General features: G+C 42.2%; 2 protein-coding genes across 4 annotated transcripts in view; both read left to right on the top strand.

Annotated features, from left to right (window-relative positions):
- top3b (DNA topoisomerase III beta) overlaps window positions 1-22,515 on the top strand; it is a 47,022-nt gene extending 24,507 nt beyond the window's left edge. The window contains exons 12-18 of one of the 3 annotated variants that reach the window (XM_030418117.1): window positions 4,594-4,767; window positions 5,343-5,471; window positions 7,017-7,166; window positions 8,115-8,215; window positions 16,454-16,655; window positions 18,470-18,657; window positions 22,129-22,515. In XM_030418117.1, the coding sequence (XP_030273977.1) occupies window positions 4,594-4,767; window positions 5,343-5,471; window positions 7,017-7,166; window positions 8,115-8,215; window positions 16,454-16,655; window positions 18,470-18,657; window positions 22,129-22,404 (1,220 nt within the window). In that variant the 3' untranslated portion in view covers window positions 22,405-22,515. The other 2 variants (XM_030418118.1, XM_030418119.1) reach the window with 2 other exon arrangements.
- A 1,937-nt stretch (window positions 22,516-24,452) lies between these two features.
- The window catches only part of ppm1f (protein phosphatase, Mg2+/Mn2+ dependent, 1F), a 40,423-nt gene continuing 39,978 nt past the window's right edge, over window positions 24,453-24,897 (top strand). The window contains exon 1 of the mRNA XM_030418122.1: window positions 24,453-24,498. The gene's annotated coding sequence lies outside the window, so the exon portion shown is untranslated. The remainder of the gene's footprint in view (window positions 24,499-24,897) is intronic.

Raw genomic sequence — 24,897 nt, 5'->3', positions numbered from 1 at the left:
TTCGTTATCCATGTTTACTTCTTCTAGATGAAGCTGCACTTGATTTTAAAAACAAATCAGTTGGTTTGCAGCATTTTTCACCATCAGCCTAAAGTGCTCTCAGATTTCTCTCTCTCTCTTTTCTCCGCTCACCCCTTGTGTCGCTTGATGCCTCGATTCTTTTTTTTGCTAGCTTAATCTCAGTCAGTTTCCAATTTTCAATCTCCAACTTCCAACAACCACGCAGATGCGGTCCACTCGATTCAGTCTTGAAATTCCCAGAAGGCATTGCTTCATTTTTAACTTTTGCAAACAAATAATCAAATAAAAAAATGGAGGTAGATTTGTATTATTTCAAACCATGCACGTTTTTGAACATCTGAATAAGAAATTCGCTACAAAAGAATGCAGACTGATGTAAAAGATTGTGACTGTAGAGGGTAACCATGACTGTGATATAGAGACTTCTATGTGGTATATAAATAGTGATCAGATTGTTGCCATAGCAGATGTGGAGGACTTGAAGAGACTAAATTGTCATTTAGCTTTTGAATAACACTAGACAGGGAACAGAGTGATTAGTCAGCCGGCCCATAAGGGCTTGTGGTTCCTCTGGCATCTGCCAATGTTTAAGATTGTCAGTCTGTCGAATACATTTTGCCCCACCACCAAATTTCCCAAACCTCCCGTCATATCTACCACAATGAATTTGGGAAATTTGGTGGTGGGGCAAAATGTAAGTTTCTTTATAATCTGTGACAAAGCAATTTTGTAAACAGCGCTATAAAAATAAATAGATAAATCTTGTCTGATTGGTTGATGCTATATTATTGTGCACCACTTTCTCACGCTTTGGAAAGTCGTGTGTGCCTGCCTGGGCTCCCTGCCAGATGCCAGCAGCCTCAGAGTAGCCGCTGTCGGAGGCTCCGACCCCAGGAAGTAACGTTAAACAGTGGCCGGCAGCGCTAACCTGAATTTACAGGTTATGGAGTCCCCTCTCACTAACGTGTGTTGTTTAATCCTGTCGGCGGGTGTGGGTGAGGCTCGTGGGCCAACAGGACTAACAGCGGGGCTGGCAAGGGTTGAAAGTTGAAACCCGCTTCACAACCGGTACGTAGCCTGCCCGTGTGACGCTTCCCATGCCGCGGAGCGGGACAGAGACAAACTCGGCAGCAGCCGCCGATGGGACTAGGCTACTACAAGCAGTTGCTAGCTGACATGCTAACAACTAACAAGCCTGGAGTGTCCGTAGTATCTAATCTGATGCTAACTGAGAGAAGCTGCTACTGACTGTATGCACGGTACGAGAGAGAGAGAGACACCGGCTCTGTTGGCAGAAGAGCCGTGGACTGTGATTACTCTGAGCAGCATTTATGGGAATACGTTACAATATTATATATTTGAATGTACTTTTTTTTTTTTTCGGAATGAAGCGGGGTCCGTTTGGTGGGGCAGCCGAAGCTTTTGGGGGGGCATTGCGCCCCCCCCCCCGTGCCCATGCCTAGAACCGGGCCCGACCACCACCCCTCTTCGAAGGACAGCTTTATCTTTATTCAAACATAGGTATACAACCAAATAAAATATAAAAAATGGTTTAAGTAGCTCTGAAACCCACACATATAGATATTTAATGATAGTTGTAGTCAGTGTGTGTGTTAAGAAGAGACACTGTGCAATATACTCTTTGTTTACCTTGCTGTCATTCATGTTTTGTAATTCCTGTGAAATGGATTCACTGCAGTCAATAAATTCTGAATTTCTTCAGTGACACAGATATCGTGATGTATCGTGGATGAAATTTCTTGCAATATATCAATTATCGCAGAATCGCTGTATCGTGATATTATCGTTATCGTGGGCAAAATATCGTGATAGTATCGTATCGCGAGGTACCTGGTGATACCCAGCCCTATCACTTAGCAAGTAGTCCATTCATTTGTCACGATGGAACTTCATTCAAAGCAGAGCACCACCAAAGAGTCTGCAATCGTCGCTGAAGGTTATCTCGTGTGCTAAGAATTTCGGATGTGCGGGGCATCTATTTCTCTCTTAGCTGAAGCCGACAATGGGGCAAAATAAATGTAGAGAGAGACATGGTGGAGATCCTATTTTTGTTTTGACAAGTATTCTGTAGTCTACCCCTTACATGACCTGGCAAGTGGCATTATTCTAATATGTCACTGTCGCCTTGTCATGGTAGATGCGCCGTATATTTTCCTGCATTTTTGTCCAATGCCATTCACACCTATGGTTCTTCCATAGAAATAAGTTGTTTACAGGGGTACTGTTGGACAACTAACAGGAGACCTTTTTGAAGAGAAAAAAAAACCAAAAACACAGTATACCTTCAATTACACATATATATATATATAATATACACAACTGATGACCTGGTGCAGTCAACAACCTATCCCTTAATATAGACAAAACCAAAGAGATGGTTGTTTACTACTGGAGAGCACAGAGGGACCACGAGCCACTGAACATCCACAACTCCCCAGGGGAGATCGTGAAAAGAACAAAGTTCCTCAGGTGTCCACTTGGCGGAGAACTTAACCTGGTCCCTAAACACCGGCTCCACCATGAAGAAAGCCCAGCAGCGTCTCCACTTCCTGAGAAGGCTCAGGAAAGCCCACCTCCCACCCCCCATTCTCACCACTTTCTACAGAGAGACTATAGAGAGCCTCCTGGGTAGCTGCATCACTGCCTGGTTGAGAAACTGCACCTTGACTGGACCACAAGAACCTGCAGCGAGTGGTCAGGACAGCTGAAAATATCATTGGAGTCACTCTCCCCTCCATCTCAGACATTTACACCACATGCTGTATCCGTAAGGCAATCAACATTGTGGAAGACCCCACCCACCCCTCACATAGACTTTTCTCCCCCCTTCCATCTGGCAGAAGGTACTGTAGCATACAGTCCGTCACTACCAGACTACAAAACCGCTTTTTTCCCCAGGCCATACGACTCCTCAGCGCTCCGAAACTGAACTGATCATCTCTGATGCCCTTTCATATGCTGTCCTACAGAGCATGTGAGTGGAGCTGAGCGGCGAGAATTTCCACTCCCGCTTACATTGGTGTTCGCTCCTTCGCTCCATCACTCAAAGTTATTCCAGACAGCTCTGCTCAAAGACGGCTCTCCGCTCAGCTAAAATTTCATTCAGCTCCAGGTAAATCGCTCCACACTCGCTCAAATTTAAAAGAGGGAGCAATTCCTGACGTTGCACCTATATGACCTGTCTGCTTGCTTTTCGAAATATTTTACAAACTCCATCTCTCAACGAATGACCTCTGATGTAGGCTAACCCTTGAAGGCACACGTGAGTCTTTGTGGACTTGTGCATGCCCTAGACTCGTCGAGAGCGGTATCGTAACGGAACTGGAGCGAAACGGAACCATCGCTATGGCCTTTGGATTAAAACCCGCTCTGCACTCCGACTGCACGCTCCGCTCCCCGCTCGCTCCGCACTCCACTCACATGCCCTGCTGCCCTATGTTTTGTTTGGTCCTGTAACGTTGCTTTGTGGGACATTTCTCTGTATTTAGTTGAGTGAAGGACCTGTGCAGTTATCAGACTAGTCAGATCGACACGCCCCCGCTCCGCACCTCCTGATTATCCGTTCACAATGGGATGGCTCATCAATGCGGCCCTGATACTACCTCCAGAGGCAGATCAGCGCCAGACCGAAATTTCCCCCCTCTCCGCATCTAAAACTTTCACACAGAGGAGGGTGCGGAGAATTGGCGTAGGATCCCTGCATGCAAACGGCAGTGTGAATGGGTTATTATCACTCAGCTAGCTTAACTGCTAACTTGCTAATCAAGCTGGGCTAAACTTGCACCTTGCTATGATCGAGCTGGTACATTGACCTATTCGGCCTTCTTGTGTTAATGGAAAACTGATCAGTTATGAGTTGCTCGAGTTGTTTTGTCAAAGTCAAACAATATTAAATCATTTAAGAATTTGACAAAAAGTTAGTTAAATTGTACCCACAATTGGAAGGACATCCACTGATTAACTAAACAAGTGCACAGTGTTCTACAGTTGTCAATAAAGTTAGTCAGAAAAAAAAAGCATTCAGTAGCTAGCGCTCCTGTCCTGTCCAGTGATCTTTCTGCATCCGCAATCAGACACCATGGATAGAGCCGTTTCTTGCTATATGCGGACTATGCGGGTGCATAGGGCCCCCGCACCACTAGGGGTGAATGTTGCAAGTCCGGCCTCAATATCTGAGAATTGACCTGGCAGAAAAGGTGCGAAAAGTACCTGGCACTTTTTTTCGAAGGACCTCTGCTGAGGTTCCAAGCAAGCCAGGGCGATACGTACGCCTGCTGATTGGTCAGGTCTGGTCTCTACCGCATCGCATTGCTATGCTAAGTACTTAGTACTACTAAGCGAGGCGAGACGAGGCGAGAGTGCAGTTGGGCTTTGTGAACATATAGAGCTCTGTATCGTCAGCATAACGGTGTAAACCTTCTTTAAAATTTCTTGTTGAACCCTGATTTAATTAATAAGTTGTTTGAAATTAGCTAGTACTTGGTAAACTAGTGATGATTTATGAATAGCTTGTGCAACCCAATCTTTGCTAAGTGTATACTCTATTCACAGGTTACACAGCACTGATGCCGTGGCAGGGCATCCCTCTGGAAGAGGCCATGCCAACTTGCGAGCATGGAGACACTTACACAGTTGACGAGATCAAGCTGGTGGAAAAGCAGACCAGCCCTCCGGACTACCTGACTGAGGCTGAACTCATCACCCTAATGGAGAAACATGGCATTGGTACACCTGATATGTTACGTTGGACATAATTGCTGTTTATATCTTGTATTGAATGTATTTATAAGAAAGGAAGCATTCTGTTGCCTGTTTACGCATCGAGTAGACACTGAGCAGCACTATTGTTCTTTTGCCAGAAAACCAAAACAATAAGGCAAAAAAAGATAACATGAAGTAGAAGTGCATCGTTAATGGTCATTTGAGTTCCTTGCAATTATCTTGTATTTCCACATTATTAATCTTAATTCAAATTAATTTCTACACTGTTCAAGTGTAAAACTCTGAATTCACATACTATCACACATACTGCAGACTTGTCTACTGGTAATGGGAAAAGAGTCAAATTTTATTATGAAAATGGTATTGGTCTGCTGAGACACCATCAGCTGATTAAGCCTTCTTTATGGCCTTTGTTTATGTAAATGAATACAGTTTAGATACAATACTTATTAATGATAGTCTCAATTTAGCACTACACTACATACAGGCCTGGTATGGCAGCATTCATCTGCCAAGGAAGAATGATGTGAATGTATGCACAGTTTTTAACATGTTTTCTTCTGTCCTCTGCCCTCCAGGTACTGATGCCAGCATACCTGTGCACATCAACAACATCTGCCAGAGGAACTATGTGACAGTAGAAAATGGGCGCAAGCTGAAGCCAACCAACCTGGGTATTGTGCTGGTACATGGCTACTACAAGACAGGTCAGTTTTTGAATTTTATTCTACATTCTTTTGGGGATTTGCAGCTGTGCGTTGATTGTGGGTTTCTTGATAATCACTGAATTAGTAGCCCCATTCACACTAGCGTTTGGGTGTGGCTGTAGGACGCCATTTCCCTGCCTCCGTCTAAGTATGAATCTCTCAGAGGTGACGAGGGATGAAATTTTGCTCCACTGCTGATCCACCTCTGGAGGTAGTATCAGGGTCGCATTATTGGAAAACCGAACCAGTGTGAACGGACAAGCCGGCTTCGTATCAGGGGCTTGTCGATCCGATGGGCAGTTAACTACACACGTCCTTCACTCAACTTAATGCAGAGAAATGTCCTACAAAGCAACGTTACATGACCAAACAAAAGTAACATAGCAACTGTAACTGTCTTTTGCAACTTGTATAAGGAAAAAAATACCGTAGATATACACACAAGTGTTTGTAATGAAAATAAATCACCGCAATGGTCAGCCCTACCAAGTGAGACTAAAGTGAACTTTCCCCCAGAAAACAGCCTCGGTCCCCGCGAGAGTGAGGGAGTCAGATTGACAGGGGGGACACCGGGGAAACACCTTGAAAACACACCAACATCATCATCATGACGTGTACCGTCACGCCTCTTCAGGAGCCGTAGCACCGGCTTTCTGTGTAAATTCACGGCGGTTCATCTTTAAGGCGGAGTTGCTTCGCTCTGTGTGAATCACCATCAGCAGAGAATTGGTGAACCACCGCTCCGGTGTTTATGCATCTTCTCCTGTGTGAACGGGGCTAGTGTTGCACATGATGTCAAATTATACAGGTAGTCATAAAAAACCTTTCAAGACATTGAACCAGACAGTATCGATACATTCATTAAAAGTGGGTATTGTAGAATGCCTTTAAACGCACAACTTGTAATTTCTGCCTTTAATTGACTCTTTATCAAAACCAAACCAAGACCTTTATGACTGTTTTGTTTGGAGGAACCGCTGCCAAGCTGCTTCACTTGTTTATCAACCTGGGGTGATCTCCATTTTCTGGTGTGTATGTGCGGTAATGTTGACTCCTGACTGGACCTGGAGGGTAAATGTACTTTCTGTCATGGACACAATAAAGAGAGTAGAGGGGAAAAGAAGAAAAAAGAATTTGAGTTGCTGGTGAGTGCTGAATTTACTGAGAGTTGACCTGAATTTAAAACATGCACGTGTGGAGTTGCTCACTAAAGTTAGCGTACGACTAATGAAAAATGATCCTACAGTCAAACTTGCTTGGTCGGTGGTGAACCACCATTACTAAAGAACCATTGCTGATGAAAATCTATCTGATGTGACTCAGGCACTGAAAGTCCAATTGACCAAATGAAACACACCATTACCTTTAGTTAACTTGTGCATTTCTCTGGGTTTGAAAGTTGTTGGAAAAGGTTGGGATTATGTTAAGTACACAATTCAAGAAAATATTTCACAATGCTCCAGTGGGTTGTAGTTTTGAAGAATTCTTACATATTATATCTTTAAAACAATACTGATTGGCTTGGTGTCTGTGTGTGCATTGCAGATGCAGAGCTGGTGTTGCCCACCATACGCAGCGCTGTTGAGAAGCAGCTCAACCTCATTGCGCTGGGTAAAGCCAACTTTCAACAGGTCCTGCAGCACACGCTGGATATTTTTAAGAGGAAGTTTCACTACTTCGTGGATTCCATCCCCAGTAAGTTCTCTGGAGCCCCAGGAGAACAGCTTCACAAACTCCTTTAAGGGCTGGTCTGCAAAATGGTGGTATTGTGGGTAGATCTTTAAGACAATGGCTTTTGACTTTTTAAAATAACACAGATTCAACCATAAATGAAATCTTCATGCAATCATAAGAATTGCTCAATGTATTCAATACAGAGACTATAAATATGGCTAATCCATGACATTCAATTGTCACACCACAAATCGATAAAAAAGGAATTAATCCTAAACCATTCTGATAACCAAGTAATTAATCTGGAAAAACTGGCAATCATTTGATGGTTTCAGCTTCTCAGAGACAATCGTTTCAGGTTGTTTGTCTTACATTTACATGTAGAATATTGAATATCTCTGATCTCTGTAAAATAAAACAAGGAACAATTTGATAACATCACCATAAGTTTCAAAACATTCGTCACTGTTTTCTTTAGTTTTTTTTTTTTTTTTACAAAAATGTTGTAATTAATGAATAATGTATTAACAATCCCAGCATAGACATGCTAACTTCTTTTTTTTTTCTCAAGCTAATTTAAGTAAGACCATTAAGTTTACTGTCTTTATTTCTAAGGAAGTCACAGAAAATTGATGAATTTAAGCAATTTAGTTTAGGCCAGACCACAAGACAGAAGTGAAACTGCTTAAGTCAGAATTATTGACATCATAGTTAACTAAAACAGAATTTTGAAAAGACCTACTTTTGAGTGGACATAAACTAAGCTTCTGCTGGATAGCAATCAATCATCTCCTTTGCAATTTCAACCAAGGTAGGGGATTTGAGTGATGACAAGTAATATGTTGAGTGAGTTGTTCGCAAAGGCTTAAAGGTTTTGAAGAAAAAATCAGTCTGTCATAGCTATCAGTCAGTCATAGCTTATAGGTTTTTCCTACACCAGCCCACAGCTCTGTCTGTTGTGTTTTACAGGCATGGATGAGTTGATGGAGGTCTCCTTTTCACCCATTGCTGCCACTGGGAAGCCCCTGTCCCGCTGTGGCAAGTGTCACCGATTCATGAAGTACATACAGGTTAGCAGAACAGACAATACTGCTGTTAGAATTTGAAGAAAGCATGATTGCAGGTGTAATCATCAAGATTGTTGTACATTGGAATTTTCCCTCCACAGACGCACGTCCTTAAATTATGGAATGAATTTACGCTCCCGGGGGCGGTTCAGCGAAAAGAGGAGGCGCGTTCCGGCGCAAACGTTCACTGGTGCTATTTTGCTGTTTCAGAAAACAATTCCACAACAGACCAGGAAAAACCTAGTCTAAAGTCAGTGGCGCTTATTCAGATGCTATTTTAAGAGCGCATGCTTGGCCATAATGTAGCGTGTGCTCAACGTGCATACACGTTGCTTCTCTCATCTACAAGGAAGCAGTTCCCATTTTTGCAAACCATACAAAAAAAAGTTAATAGATTTAAACAGAAGAACTAATTCTTTTTTCCCTCTGATATGCGACGTGCCCGCCGTAGCCATGAGGGTCCGGGAGTGGCAATGCGCGATGTGCGCCTAGTGGAACGGGTGGACGGAGATGAGTGGGAGGAGGAGGAAGGGGCACAACAGGAGCAGGTGGTGCGTTTGGAGACTTCAGACGATGCACCTGAGAGGCCACAGCAACATCGCCACCCGGTCAAGTCGGGCATTAATACCTTGCCGCATCCTGGACAGTGCGGTCCGGTCTTACAATGCTGCCACAGCGTGTAGTGGGTCTGGATCCTCTGCACCTTGGTGTTTGCGCTGCTCCCACCTCAGCTGGCCCTTGCGCACTGCTCGGCCCGTGCGCACATGTCCTGGGGATGCCAGCCGTAGAAACAATTGTGGCAATTTCCTCCCACACCCGTTTAACCAAAGCTAATTTGGATGGGTTTCTCCCATCCCCATACAAGGCCACTTCTCTGTCTTTTACGGCCCTGACGAGAACGTCGGTCTCCTCGGCTGTGAACCGCTCCTGGCGTGCGCCTGGAAAATTCGCCATTATAATAGCAATCCGCCATGGAACAAGCGTGCCTGCTTTTAAAGGGAATGTGAGATGACACTCTGATTGGTTTAATGCACGTTATGCCCTAACCACACCTATGAGTAATGTAGCTACTTCAGACCAACCCATTTTAGATTTGCGTCGGACGTCGGGCCTGAGATCCGCCCTCAAAGCTACTTGCGTTTTGCGTTTGATACTTGCGTTTCAGATCGTTAAGATAGAGCCCATTATGTAGGAGTTGTTACTTTTAGTTAATTTTTTTTTTTACTTTTAGTTAACGGTGATTGGTTGTTGAGTGACAGGGCAGTCCATTGAAAAGTCATTAAGGCTACGCAATGCATGAAGTGAAAATTAGGAAGTTGCCTACAAGCCCATGACAAAGCCTATGAAAAGATATTGGATAAAGAAATGTATTTAAGAGGAGAATTAAGTCCTGTTCCCCCCCCCCCACACCCCCCACACCCCTGCAAACAAAAGCTTTTTTGACAAAAATTACAAATTAGAAGATTGCGATGAAAAACGTGAATTGTCAATAAAAGCAGCATTTGCTCGAAAAGCTGCGTCAAACCACTCTCCATTAAAATTCAGGAATCGTGTGTTGATCCAGGCTATTACACAACAATGTCAAGTATATTGTAACATGCGTCAAAGACAATTTGTGTATTGATGAAATTCAGCTTTTTCCAATTGACAAAAGCCCTATTTGCACGCGACTAGTATAACCTGGGGACCTCCAGTAATCTGTAATAATTGCGGAGGTCGTCTGTGATCTTAATCCTGTGCCAACCTGTCATGTCCGTTATTTGTAAAGTAAAAATTCCACCGCAAATTACCTACCATATTTCGCCAAACACAGAGGTCAATTTGATAATGTTAGTGCCGTGTGAATCGGCATTCTCGGTTGAGAATTATGGAGGCTGCGTTTGGAATTATAAATGAAAGTTTTGACAGCATTTTTGGTGCAAATTCAGGAGGCTCATTAGAAGAGCGAAATCTCGAAAGATGATTAGATGGATTACATGCATGGCAGCATGCGGTAAGGAACACTTTTCCATTTTTCAACAGGCTCACCAGTTATTATATTGAAAATATCCATATCTAACTGTTGTGCTGCTCCAACAAGGGCTCCGGTGTGATCGACCCAGGGGATAATGTCGGTAAATTCGAGTTAAAACACAGACTTCGCTTATCCTGTGCGAATGCGCCGCACGAAACACAGACATGGTGGGATTATTTCTAAATCACTTGAGGTCCCCAGGTTATACTAGTCCCATGTGAAGAGCTGCATTTTTCCCGTAGCCAAATACCAGAGTGTTACCAAACATTTTTACTCCGGCGTTATTGGATTTTTTTCGGTTGGTTGGGGACATTATTGCGTACCTCACCAACTTAACCACAACTTCAATCCCTTCTCGGTCCATCCGATTTTAATAATTCCCTGTCATTTAGCGTCTCCAAAACATTCGGCTGTGACTAGGTCTTAGCGTGTTAGGAGTCCTCTGGACTATTTCTAAGGTATCCTAGGCTTAGGGGCTACTTTTAGGCCTAAAATGTTTTGTAAATAACTCTTATTTTCAAAAATTAGGAGTCCTAAAGTTAGGACTGACACAGCCATTATTTTTAGGAGTTGCTCCTAAATTCGCTTGTTAGGAGCTCCTTTTAGCCTTAAGATTCTTTGTGAATACTGGCCCAGGTCTTCTATTATTTGTGTTAGGGTTACATTGTGGAAAATACAGGATAATAACCTCAATAGTGGGTTCCCAGGGTTCCTGGAATTCCAAGTATATCCTATTCTTCCCACAAATATGACTGCCTATAGCATCTGTCATCAAATCAAAAATCAAAGAAAAAGTTTTTATTTTAAATCACGAAAGATCCATTTATCTTCCTTTGTGGATCATGTGATGTCTGGCTGTTGAGATCTGGCCTTCAAAGTTGGAATGCCAAAGTGGACTGATCCCTTTATTATAATTTCCATCTGATGTCAGTATTCATGAATAAATCACAAGGCTGTAGATCTATGGTTCATTGTCATAGATTCTGAACACATGCGTATTAGGTTGCATATTAGGTTGCATATGACGGTTAAGTACCGTGCTCAGGTGGAAACCACAAGGACCTTGTATAAAGCCCCCTGAGTGCAACGTAGGCTCAGGGACTCTCATGTTTTAATTGCGTCATATGCACTTGAGATGTACATTTGACTGGTTTGACCTTTTTAGAGTTTCAAGGAACTTTGTCATGGAAGTTTGTATTAGGAATCCAGTACAGTAACTTCTGGGATTCGCATGGTGGTGTAATGTCCTTTAGTAAAACTACTATTCTTCAGACATGGCTAGAGAAAGTATGCAAACCCAGTCACTTCTAGCACCATTCATTGTGTAATTGATGTAATTCTTTTTAACATCTGGTATACATTAACATTTTCAGCCACTATCTCTACACACAATAACTCATAATGCCTCTGAGGCATGGGTATGCTGATGCCTTCCACATAACCACTTACAATGGCACCTGTCAGTAGTTGGGATATATTAGGCTGGAAGTGAAAATTTTTTTCTCAAAGTTATTGTGTTGGAAACAAGAAAGATGGGGAAGCATAAGGATCTGAGCAACTTTGATAAGGGCCAAATTGTGATGGCTGGACGGTCGGGTCAGAGCATCTCCAGAACTGCAGGTTTTGTTGGGTGTTCCCGGTCTGCAGTGGTTGATACCTACCAAAGGAAGGACAATGGGTGAACTGCCAATGAGGTCATGGACACCCTCGGGTCATTAATATGAGTAGGAAGCAAGGCCTAACCCGTGTAGTCCGATCCCACAGAAGAGCTACGGTAACACAAATTGCTGAAATTGTAATGCTGGTTCTGATAGAAAGGTGTCAGAACATACAGTTTGCTGCCTATGGTGCTACATAGCCGCACACTGTACACTGCTGAAAGCTACAAGCTACAATGGACACCAGAGCATCAGAGCTGCACCACGGAGCAATGGAACAAGGTGGCCTGGTCTGATGAACTGCGTTTTATTTACATCATGTGGACGGCTGGCTCTGTGTGTTACTTACCTGGGGAAGAGATGGCACCAGGATGCACTATGTGTAGAAGGCAAGTCAGCAGAGGCAGTGTGATGCTTTTGGTAGTGTCATTTTCTGTTGCCATCAGGAGGCACTACAATTGTAAGCAAATATTTCCATATTAATGTGTTCATGGGACTCTTATCAAACATGTGAAGCTTAATGCAGATTCTACCATGCACAGTGGAGTAACAGCAATTTTGTGTTTCATGTGTGAGGGCTAGACCAGGCCCTCAGTGTTTTCTCCTCATGTTTGAGATTGATGTGGTCATCCAACTTTAAGGAAGGATCTCAATGTTTCAAAAATGTTATTTTCTGCTGCCACTAGCTATTATTTATACATACAAATTGCTGAGCTGTTTGTAAGAAAGAGCAAGTTTTTAATAACTTCTGATTTGTATGGTCCTGTCTGTAGGCTGACCAGTTGAAATTTTGTAGGGGATGCCATTTTTCCATAATTCTCGACCGGAAAAAGGCAGAAAAAGGTGTGGAAAACACAAAAAACCTTAAGAAAAACAAAAAACAACCCCAAATCACAGAGATGACAATTTGCACAGGACTAATATTATCAAATGACCTCTGTGTTTGGTAAAATATAATAGGTAATTTGCGGTGGAATTTTTACATTACAAATTAAGGACATGGCAGATTCGCACGGGATTAAGATCACAGACGACCTCCGCAATTATTACAAATTACTGGAGGTCCCCAGGTTATACTAGTCCCGTGCGAATAGGGCTTTTGTCAGTCGGAAAAAGTTGCATTCCATCAACACACAAATTGTGATTGAATGTGACTGAATTCTCCTCATAAACACATTTCTTTATCCAGTATCTATTCATAGGCTTTGTCATGGGCTTGTAGGCAACTTCCTTATTTTCACTTCATGCATTGCATAGCCTAAATGACTTTTCAATGGGCTGCCCTGTCACTCAACAACCAATCACCATTGTCACCGCCTCTAAGTGCGTCCTTATAAAATGACATCATCCATAGCAACAGAGAGTTACTTCTAGTTTAGGAGTTCACTGTTTTCATAACTAAAAGTAGGTCTCAGCAGCTTTGTGAATTACTTTTAAGAAACGACTCCTACATAAAAACTTTTAGTCCGATTTAGGAGTACTCCTAACGTTAAGATAAAAGTCTTTGTGAATACGGGCCCAGGTGTTTATTTGGGACAGGCGTTTAATTCCCTCCTCACAAAAATCCGGGATGAAAATGTCACAAACTTCTCCAGCTTCTCGGTGAAATCTCTGGCATCCTTCTGGGCAATAGTTGTCTTCTGCCAGTGAAGTTGGTGTGGCGGAGGAAACGATTCAGCCAACCAGCACTCGCTGCAAACTCCTCATCTCTGCTGTCACTCACGATGGCGGACATTTGTTTCTCCATCGCCCTGGTCATTTTGCGGGACACTCTCTCATGGCGTGCCGTTTGCTGATAACTCATTCCCGCATGTTTATCTGAAGCTCCTCGCCAGCCTTCTTCCTCCCTCCAGCAGGCAGCCTGGCCCTGTTGCTGTCCCCCTCGGACAGACGCTGAAGCTCCGTTTGATTTTTTCGCCAATCTCTCACTCTGTTGGGGTCGACAGAGAAACATCTAGCGGCTGCTTCTCCCGAGTTTTCCTCTGCATATTTTAAGACAGAAAGTTTGCTGCACCGGAGTCATGGCGATCATCAGTGTGATGACTGACAGAAAGCAAGCACGATACGTGAAAAAGGCGAAGAAAAAAATCGTGCAGTGTCAGTGGTCACGTGCAGTGTGAGGGGACCACATGATGTGTTTTATCATGTTTTTATGTGTTTACAGCTGCTAATGTATGTAACGCTGTTACTGTGGTGACACATGACAGTTAAATATTGAATCTGTCTATAATAACCACATCCTGACATGTAACTGTGATTTTTGATAATCTAAGTACTAATAATAGCAATCATGACAAAAAATTAACAAAGACTGCAGATCAAGATAAGAAGCTGCAACTGGCAGTGAGCAGCTTTCTTTTCTTTTAGCAGTGAAGTGATGTACTCCATGACAGAACATTATAAAATATGATAATGTATAAAATAACATTTAATGGTAAAAAAAAAGTACAGTTGCAGTAGACTTCTATTATAAATATGCAGCATATATATAGTTTATTATTATTATTATTATTATTATTATTATTATTATTATTATTATTATTATTATTATCATTATTATTATTATCAATTTTATTACGACTACTATTTTTCTGCATATTCTTGACTTTGAATGGGAGCTGCTGTAAAGCATTTCTGTTTCTGATTCATATATTATGCAGTCAGTTGTCCAAATTTTAAGTTAAATTAAATGAACCAAGACAGATGTCAGGGTGTAGTTATTATAGACACAGATTCAATATTTAAGTGTCATTTATCATCACAGTAACAGCGTCACATACCAGGCCCCCCCCCCCCCGCCGCCTCGCAAGTGCTGAGGTAAACTAGATAACTATCTTGCTCAGTATCTACTCTTTGGAGTAGATCCCCCCAAGAACTTACTTACATAACATATCGGTAGCTTAATTAATTGGGCCCGGTGCCAACTCAACTCAGTGTCACTAACGTGAGTAAACTAATTGATAGCATTAAGCGAATACATACACGCCATGATGTAACTGCTGACTGCATTTTCATTTAAACTGTGAGAGGGATTTTTCAACAATGAATAGGGTAAGACATTTATAATATATCATCAGGCACAAACTAGAAACAGTTTTAAAATGATTAGGGTGTAGGACATTGAGAGAAACAATCTCATTATTGTTTCTATTTGTAGGTGAAGACTGACTTGAGAAACAGACTGCAGGGGGATCACCTTGCAGCATCTATGCTGCGGAGCATCAGTGGGCCACCTCAGAATTTCTGTACAACAGAGCCTTAGAGCTCTTCTATAAAAAACCCCCCAAAAATTCATTGTTCTGAGCCTGGGTGCAAACTTTGCCACTGATTCTACAGCCCCATCAAGAAATTATTATTTATTGTTTTATTTTTTATTTTACTGTTGTATTTTTGTTATTATTTTTTATTTTTACATTCAGCCCTTAAAAAGCCATTTTCCATGCCAGCCATTCAATAAAAAGGGGGATTATGCTGGGCATAAAAGTTAAATCTGCAGTCAAGTGTCATTTGTTTACGCCGCCACGGCTCCCCGGAGAGCCTGCCCCCGCTGCTGAAAAAAATCCTAGAGGAAACACTGTATGTATATATATATATATATATATATATATATATATATATATATATATATATATATAAATATGTGTGTATATGTATATATATATGTGTAGTGATTGAGATCCTGACCCACCAAACATCCTGGAAAGTGACGAAGTTACGTTTATTGCGCTAAATTACATGAGTACATAATCGCCATGAGTAAACTGGAAGCTGTCTGACTCCCTCACTCGCAGGGACGGAGGCTGTTTTCAGGGGGAAAGTTCACTGAAGTCTTGGTCCGGAGGGGTGACCGTCGCAGTGATTTATTTTCAACTCAAACACTTGGGGAGTTAAAGTTTTTTGCCGGTGATAGATGCTGTTTTTTGGGCAGAAACGTGACGAAGAGTTGGTAGGACGGGCGGGAGGACGGATGCTTCTCCATGAACACACGCTCGATACGCAAAGCCGGCTTATCCATTCACACTGGTTAGTTTGGCCAATAAATCGGCCCTGATGCTACCTCCAGAGGCGGATCAGCACTGAAGAATGGAGCTCCTGTCGCTAGACAAAAAAAACAGATGTGAGCCAAAAGGGATTGGTGTGTTCAAAGAGGTATTTACAGTGGGCAATCAAATCAAATCATACCAATTGCATTTATGTATAGCCCAAAATCTCATTGCCTCAGTAGGTTTTACAAACTGTATGTACTCTATGGTATCAAATGCGCTGAGATCGCTGAGATCCCCTGAGATCCAGTAACAGAAGCACTGAGGTAGAGTTTGAGTCCAAAGTATGTAGAAGTCATTTACCACTATAACACAGAACCTGGAACCAAAGGCTTGCAGGTTCAAAGTTCAGATCATGGAAAGTTCCTGGTTTTGGGATTTTAGGTTCCCATAGTGAAAAATGCACTACATGCAGACAAGACATTATTATCAACAATTGTCAGTGAGCACCTGATCTTCATCCAATGTTGTTTCAACTGTTCAGTATATATTATGCACTTGATCTAATCCTAATGTGTATCTGCAGGCCAAGCCCAGCAGGCTCCACTGCTCCCACTGTGATGAGACCTATAGTCTACCCCAGAATGGAGCCATCAAGCTCTACAAGGAGCTCCGCTGTCCACTGGATGACTTTGAGCTTGTGCTGTGGACGTCTGGGGCCCGGGGCAAGAGCTACCCCCTGTGCCCCTACTGCTTCAGTAATCCGCCTTTCAGGGACATGAAGAAAGGTAGGATTAAACCATTATGTTAACTTGTGGTAAATCTAGTGGCTGTTAATTAGCTGGAGCTTTGTGATCCCAACAGCAAACCAGTAACCAGCAAAAACACTAGTAATTCATGGTTTCTTTGTAAAGGTTTGTTAGATGATGATAAATTATCATGAAAAATCAAAGCCTTTTTCAAAATCCTTTTATGGCTATGTAGTGTCAAACCGACCCTTATTGACTTTCTTTTCCACTACCTTTTTTAATGCACAAGTTCAGCGGCAGGATGGACCCTCCCTGGAGAAGGGCCCAAGTGAGCCCGCTCCGCCTCCGAGCAGACTGTGGCGACATCTCACAATTGTGGCCATAACTGGAATCGTCCTTTCTCCCCCTAAAACACACATGTTTTGTGACTTTTTTTGCGAAGAGTATATAATATATTATAGGGATATATTTTGTGGGAATTGAAATGTGTGAATCGGATAAAATCTGCTTTGTTAGCCGATTCTTTGATAATATATTGATTGATAACAAGGTAGAGTATTTACAGCCACTCAGTTGGCCACTATTCAAGTGTGTCATCAGTTTCAGACACACTTTCAAGCAGGTAGCCCTGTTGTGAAAAGGATGCAAAGCCCTGCAGCTGTGGCCAGTGGGGGCCGAGCTCTTGCCCCCTTTAATTAAAATTTGAGAAATAAAAGAAGAAAAAAATGTTATATATTACCCACAAAATTAATGCAGTTAGTTGCCAAGTCTGACAAAATAAACTCAAGCTACTGAGTCACTTGATACTGTGTGATGCATCAGTTTTTCAGACCTGTTAAAAAGCCTAGTGTTACTCATGCCTGTAGTAATAGCAGTAACAGTGGTGATGCGGCTAACCTTTCCACTCCTATACCATCCACAAGAACTCCTTCTCCTGTACCCTAACCAACAAGGGCTGCCCAAAGACATAAGCTGCATTTCTCTAATGCTCATCATTGAAAGTGTTATTTTTCTAATTTTTCTTTCAGGGGGGCATGCCCCCGGACCCCCCTAGTGTTGCTGGTTACCGAGTCAGGGCACCACTACTACAAAAAAAACTAGAGGAAACTCTGTTATAAGAATTTTGGACGTGTGGGGCGAACTATTTCTTTCTTAGTTGAAGCCAACAACGGGACAAAACAAAATGTAAAGAGAGACATAGTGGAGCCGTATATTTTCCTGCTTTTTTGTCCTTTGCCAATCACACCTATGATGTGGAAACAGAAAACATGATACAAACAATATATCAACAAATTGAACTACTTATGACCACTTAAAGTTAACCATGTGTGCAATGTCTGCACTCAAATTGAAAAATAAGCATCATAATGAAAACCACAGCAAATAAAATGATATATCTTACCCAAAATGTTGTGAGATGATTTGTCTTAATTAATGAAATACGAGAAAATACTAACACTGTATGGTGTCTGCAGTTGATGGTGCCGTCACAGACGCAATATTGTTTGATGTCATGCCTCTTTCGCTTCTGGGATGCCAGCATGCTATCCTAAATTACACAATGAGATGACATTATGTCGGAATTGTTTTGTCCAGTGTAAAAAAACGAAACTGGAGCAATGACAAGTCTTTATTTCTACAGGATTACTGGATCTCCCTGTAGAAATGGCGTATGTCTTTGGATCTAGATGTTATTGTCTTCATTACAGTCAACTTGTCACTAGAATAATCCCCATATCAAATAAAGGAACAGTCTATTATCTGACATGGTAAACTTCCTTGCAAGTAAATCTGGCCCTTAGTTTTGTCCTATATAGCCTTCTGACCCCTTCTTTTAATGTGTTATTTCCCAGGTATGGGATGCAATGAATGTACCCATCCGTCTTGTCAGCACTCTCTGAACTCTTATGGCATTGGACAGTGTGTGGAGTGTGAGAGTGGGGTTTTGGTGCTGGATCCCACCTCTGGACCAAAATGGAGGATGGCTTGTAATAAATGCAATGTGGTGGTGCACTTCTTTGAACATGCACACAGAGTGCAGGTAAGAAATATTCCTACATATTTTTTTCCTGTATGTCTATATCATCTTAAGGTTTGTTTGGACCAAACATGAAGCACATTTTTGCCTCTTATTACTGGTCTGAGTTTGATAGTGGGATCATTTGCATTCATGCACTCGAAACAGCCAGATTACTTTTAATAAACATTAGCCATAAGATAGCGAGCAACGACACACCAAAGGTGTGTTTTTATATTCCTTCAGATGATTTGGCTGTGCAGACAACTCCAGAGATGCCCTGCTTTAAGAAACTGAGACACAACTGTACCTGCCCAACCCATCCAGCCCAAATTTGGTGTATTGGCGTCATTTGGACCATTTGCCTGACTCCGCATGAATAGACATGAATTTTTGTCTGTGTCTTTGACTCAGTATCTAATCTACACACTGCTTTGCTTTCTTTCAGAACATGATTATGTATATGGCACAATGTCACATACAATGTCTGAAAAGGCATTACCTGCCCGAAACAGCAAACACATGTAGTGATATAAAAATCCAGACTCTGCAGGCTTTCATTCCACCCATATACATAAGATGACGTCCATGATCAGTGCCCCCTCAGCCAGAGATTAACTAGTAATAATTGATTTCACGTGCTCAAGTGAATCCAGGGCTTATTGTAATGTGAAAGGTTTTGTTGTGTTAAATCAAATGCAATACAGTTCAATAGGTTTCGCAGCGAATTCCCAACTTTTGTTCCCACTGAAAATGTCAATCTGTAAACATGCCTCACAAACATTGAGCGCTCTATTTATGGCTGGCACAAAGCAACATACAGTGCAAGTGTCATTGCTAGTTCTGGGCATGTTGATCTTAAAGTTAGATGTGGTCAGGTGCACTGATCTTGAGATGGCAGAAAATGACAGGGCCATAGACCAACAAGATGCTGGTCTGAATTCAAAGGCGCAATACTTTCTTGCTTTTTTAAAGGGCACATGAGGCTGGGCCTACACAGGTGGGTTCCCAACCCGAGTACACTCTGATTTTATTAGTTATTTTAAATGTTTCCATGCGCAGTAATGTCACTGTAACAAATGTCGTGGCACATTTAAGTTGTAAGTAGAGGAATATTTCTGAACTGCAGCTGAAGATTTATCAAGACTGCTTTTTTTATGCATAACTATTTACTGTATGAATCTGGCCAGTATGTGTGACCTTATATGAAGAAGAATACAGAACATGAGATAGTAATAGATCTTGTCAGTCAGGAGTTACAAACAATTAAAGAAGTTCATCATGTCCCTTGTGCACAAGTGCACATGTAATGTTAATGTAGAGATACACATGTTTTCTGCTGCTGTAGAATACTATTAATATTTTCCGAATAACAGAAGTATTTCACCCACCTGCATCCCGGCCACTAAAGCACCAGGTCTTGGGGAGCGCTACTGAGCTGCAACTGGAATAAGATGTAATTTCTGAACTTCTGCAGAGTCCTCATTATTTTCATATTCAAACAACATTCACATTTAAAATCGCACATCCAACCTTAACACGCCTAAGTGAAGCCAAAAGTCAGTAAAATTGACCTAGATTGCATCAAATCCCGAAAATGTAAATACAAGGGTCAGCCCAGTGTAAGGCCTAAGCCTACTCAATGACGAGTTCAGACAATCCCGACCAAAAGCCCACATAGACCTGGGGTAGAATGAACCATGGACATCACATTAATCAAAGCAGATATCTTTCAAACTACTTCTGTGTGTCTATATGGAAATGTCTCTTAAGACCTAGGTTATACCTATTATCTGTAAAGCAGGCAAATGAGGATATCCAAATTCCTCTGGGCGCTTGCATGACTATAGTATATGTTTGATTGCGATGTATTCATGTATACAAGTTGTAAGGGACCGAGAGACATAGACCTAAAGCTCATGGACATAAATAGGTCATGACTGCTTACCACATTTGCAGAGGGCTCTATATACAGCTTGGTAAATTTCAGTATTAAGATTAAGGTGTTGTTATGTTTTCTATAATTCATTATGAGGTTCTGTAAGAGCTTGGGGTTTGTACTAATAACATTAGGTGTACTGTTTGGTTCTATTCAAACAAACGCAAAAACTTTCTGTTCTGCATCCCGGGACTGTGCTCCTAAGGACTGATCGGACACTAATGCTGGCCAAGTTCTGTGTTTAGTTTTTTTTTTGTAAAGATCCCACTCTGGGGATCCTACTATAATAATAAAACTTGTGCTTCCTGCTATCTCAAACCAGCAGACATAATAATGCTGAAACCTTTTGTTGGCTGTGCTGTTCACAATTGTATTTGCATACCCACATCTATACCCATACCCATTTATATTTTCTTTTCCTTTTCTCTTTTTTGTTTAGATATTTAACTTCCCTCACACACTCCATTACATCCAGATACTTTACTCCACCTTCAACTTCTTCCTCTGCATTCATCTTCTCCCTCCATCAGCTCCATGTGGATAAAATGTCTGCAGTGTGGAAATATTTTAAATTAGAAAGCGAAAGCATTTCAGCGGCGACATACAACATCTGCAACGCGACCGTTTCGCGAGGGGGTAACAAAAGAGCTGCATTTATTTTCCAGCACTGCCTTAACCCTCTCGGGCATGGAGTTCACCAGAGCTTCACAGGTTGCCACTGGAATCCTCTTCCACTCCTCCATGACGACATCACGGAGCTGGTGGATGTTAGAGACCTTGCGCTCCTCCACCTTTTGTTAGAAGATGCCCCACAGATGTTCAGTAGGATTTAGGTCTGGAGACATGCTTGGCCAGTCCACCACCTTTACCCTCAGCTTCTTTAGCAAGGCAGTGGTTGTCTTGGAGGTGTGTTTGGGGTAGTTATCATCAGTTTCTGAGGGGAGGGGATCCTGCTCTGCTTCAGTATATCACAGTCGTGCTGGCATTCATGGTTCCCTCAATGAACAGTTGCGCCCCAGTGCTGGCAGCACTCATGCAGCCCCAGACCATGACACTCCCACCACCATGCTTGACTGTATAGTAGGCAAGACACACTTGTCTTTGTACTCTTCACCCGGTTGCCGCCACACACGCTTGACACCATCTGAACCAAATAAGTTCATCTTGGGCTTATCAGACCACAGGACATGGTTCCAGTAATCCATGTTCTTAGTCTGCTTGTCTTCAGCAAGATGTTTGTGGCCTTTCTTGTGCATCATCTTTAGAAGAGGCTTCCTTCTGGGGTGACAGCCACTCGATAGAGACGACAGAGTGTATGATCAAAGCATCGCATAAGTTCTTTCAGAAGTTTCCTCAGTCCTCATCTTTTCTTAACATGATTTTGAACACTTTCTAGAAGGTTGTTACCCAAAGCTTCACTGTCACTCAGCTCATTAGTCCCTCACATCTGTTTCTAAGATATCTTGTTTTTTCTATAAGGTTTTGACATTTTGCCAACTCTTAGAATTTCTCTTGATCCTCTGTGCTGCCTCTAAGGGTCCTCTCTCCTCTTGTAGGTTGCACAAGAGAGCTGCGATGCCTGTGACGCCTCTCTTGTCGCAGTGGATTTCAACAAAACTCGTACTCCACTTCCTGCCGGTGAGACCCAACACACCGGCTGTGTTTTCTGTGATCCAGTCTTCCAGAATCTGGTGGAGCTCAAACATGCAACCATGAGGCACCCTAGGGGTGGGGGTGCCAGGCGAGGAGGACGGGGACGAGGCAGGGGACGCCGAGGCAATCCTAAAAAACCTAAAGACAAAATGGCTGCCTTGGCAGCTTACTTTGTATAGAATCTGTGTTTGGTGTGCTCTGTTAGTGCTGGATACATGAATATGTCATCATAGGGATTTCTCATTTAATGTGCTTACTTAATGGCTTAATAAAATGGGTATTAAAAAAAATTGCTTTGTGTTTCTTCACCATTATAAAATAGTTAATATATGTTGTCAACTTGTAACTTGTGTTTTCAACGATACTATGTAGAAATAATCCAGTCCACAGTGTGGTACATTTTTGCAGTACCACACTTGCTAGCACACATCCAGTTAGCTTTTAAACATAGCATGCTATACAATGACACAACTGCTCCATTTATTATGCCAACGTTTAGTAGGTTTTTTTTACATTTCCAGGACAAAAAGTTAAGTTTAGTGTATGCTTTTCTTTCCTATACCAGATTTTCAGTTCATTATTTCCAGGAGTGCACTGCCATATCAGGTCATGTCAGGCCCGGTTCTAGACTGCCTTGATCGGGGGGGCAGTAAGAAATGTTGATGGGTCACCAACTGCTACTGTTTTGAGTGCCATAGAGATAACGTTTTTTTTTGTATGCCTACCAGTCTATGATGCCAACCCAGACATAAGCATCGCAGATTCGCCGTGGTTCCATCAGCAAAGCTCTAACGGGAATTGTTTTTCTGGATTGACCAAGAAAACAAATTCTGTGGCCAACAAATTATTGATGTCAGTCTACTAACATATTTTCTATTTCAATTTGAAGCTACAATGTAATTGGCATTTTACATTTTAAGCCCACCTCCACCTCCCCGATGTAGGACAACTTTATCAATGCCCAATTAGAATTAGTTATCTAATATGAAATGGAATCTAAACCTAAATATTGCGCAACTGGCAGACAGAACTTTTGACGCACGGAAAGAACACACACTTTTGAGCCCCAGTGATGCTATAAACAAGTGCACCAAAACATGGACATATGAATGCATAACCCCAATGCATAAAAAAAAACTAAATCATCAGAGCCAGCCATTCCATAATAATAATGTCTTGCCATCATTCGTTATCCATGTTTACCTCTTCTAGATGAAGCTGCACTTGATTTTAAAAACAAATCAGTTGGTTTGCAGCATTTTTCACCGTCAGCCTACAGTGCTTTCAGATTTCTCTCTCTCTCTTTTCTCCGCTCACCCCTTGTGTCGCTTGATGCCTCGATTCCTTTTTTTGCTAGCTTAATCTCAGTCAGTTTCCAATTTTCAATCTCCAACTTCCAACAACCACGCAGATGCGGTCCACTCGATTCAGTCTTGAAATTCCCAGAAGGCATTGCTTCATTTTTAACTTTTGCAAACAAATAATCAAATAAAAAAATGGAGGTAGATTTGTATTATTTCAAACCATGCAAGTTTTTGAACATCTGAATAAGAAATTCGCTACAAAAGAATGCAGACTGATGTAAAAGTTTGTGGCTGAGAGGGTAACCATGACTGTGATATAGAGATTTCTATGTGGTATATAAATAGTGATCAGATTGTTGCCATAGCAGATGTGGAGGACTTGAAGAGACTACATTGTCATTTAGCTTTTGAATAACACTAGACAGGGAACAGAGTGATTAGTCAGCCGGCCCATAAGGGCTTGTGGTTCCTCTGGCATCTGCCAATGTTTAAGATTGTCAGTCTGTCAAATACATTTTGCCCCACCACCAAATTTCCCAAATTCATTGTGGTAGATATGACGGGAGGTTTGGGAAATTTGGTGGTGGGGCAAAATGTAAGTTTCTTTATAATCTGTGACAAAGCAATTTTGTAAACAGCGCTATAAAAATAAATAAATAAATCTTGTCTGATTGGTTGATGCTTTATTATTGTGCACCACTTTCTCGCGCTTTGGAAAGTCGTGTGTGCCTGCCTGGGCTCCCTGCCAGATGCCAGCAGCCTCAGAGTAGCCGCTGTCGGAGGCTCCGGCCCCAGGAAGTAACGTTAAACAGTGGCCGGCGGCGCTAACCTAAATTTACAGGTTATGGAGTCCCCTCTCACTAACGTGTGTTGTTTAATCCTGTCGGCGGGGGTGGGTGAGGCTCGTGGGCCAACAGGACTAACAGCGGGGCTGGCAAGGGTTGAAAGTTGAAACCCGCTTCACAACCGGTACGTAGCCTGCCCGTGTGACACTTCCCATGCTGCAGAGCGGGACAGAGATAAACTCGGCAGCAGCCGCCGATGGGACTAGGCTACTACAAGCAGTTGCTAGCTGACATGCTAACAACTAACAAGCCTGAAGTGTTCGTAGTATCTAATGTGATGCTAACTGAGAGAAGCTGCTACTGACTGTATGCACGGTACGAGAGAGAGAGAGACACCGGCTCTGTTGGCAGAAGAGCCGTGGACTGTGATTTCTCTGAGCAGCATTTATGGGAATACGTTACAATATTATATATTTGAATATACTTTTTTTTTTTTTTTTTTTCCGGAATGAAGCGGGGTCGGTTTGGTGGGGCAGCCGAAGCATTTGGGGGGGCATTGCCCCCCGTGCCCATGCCTAGAACC

The sequence above is a fragment of the Sparus aurata genome, chromosome 5, assembly GCF_900880675.1.
Source record: "Sparus aurata chromosome 5, fSpaAur1.1, whole genome shotgun sequence".
Taxonomy (NCBI): Eukaryota; Metazoa; Chordata; class Actinopteri; order Spariformes; family Sparidae; genus Sparus; species Sparus aurata.
Note: the sequence above shows the minus strand (reverse complement) of the source record. Positions and strands in the feature narration are given on the sequence as shown.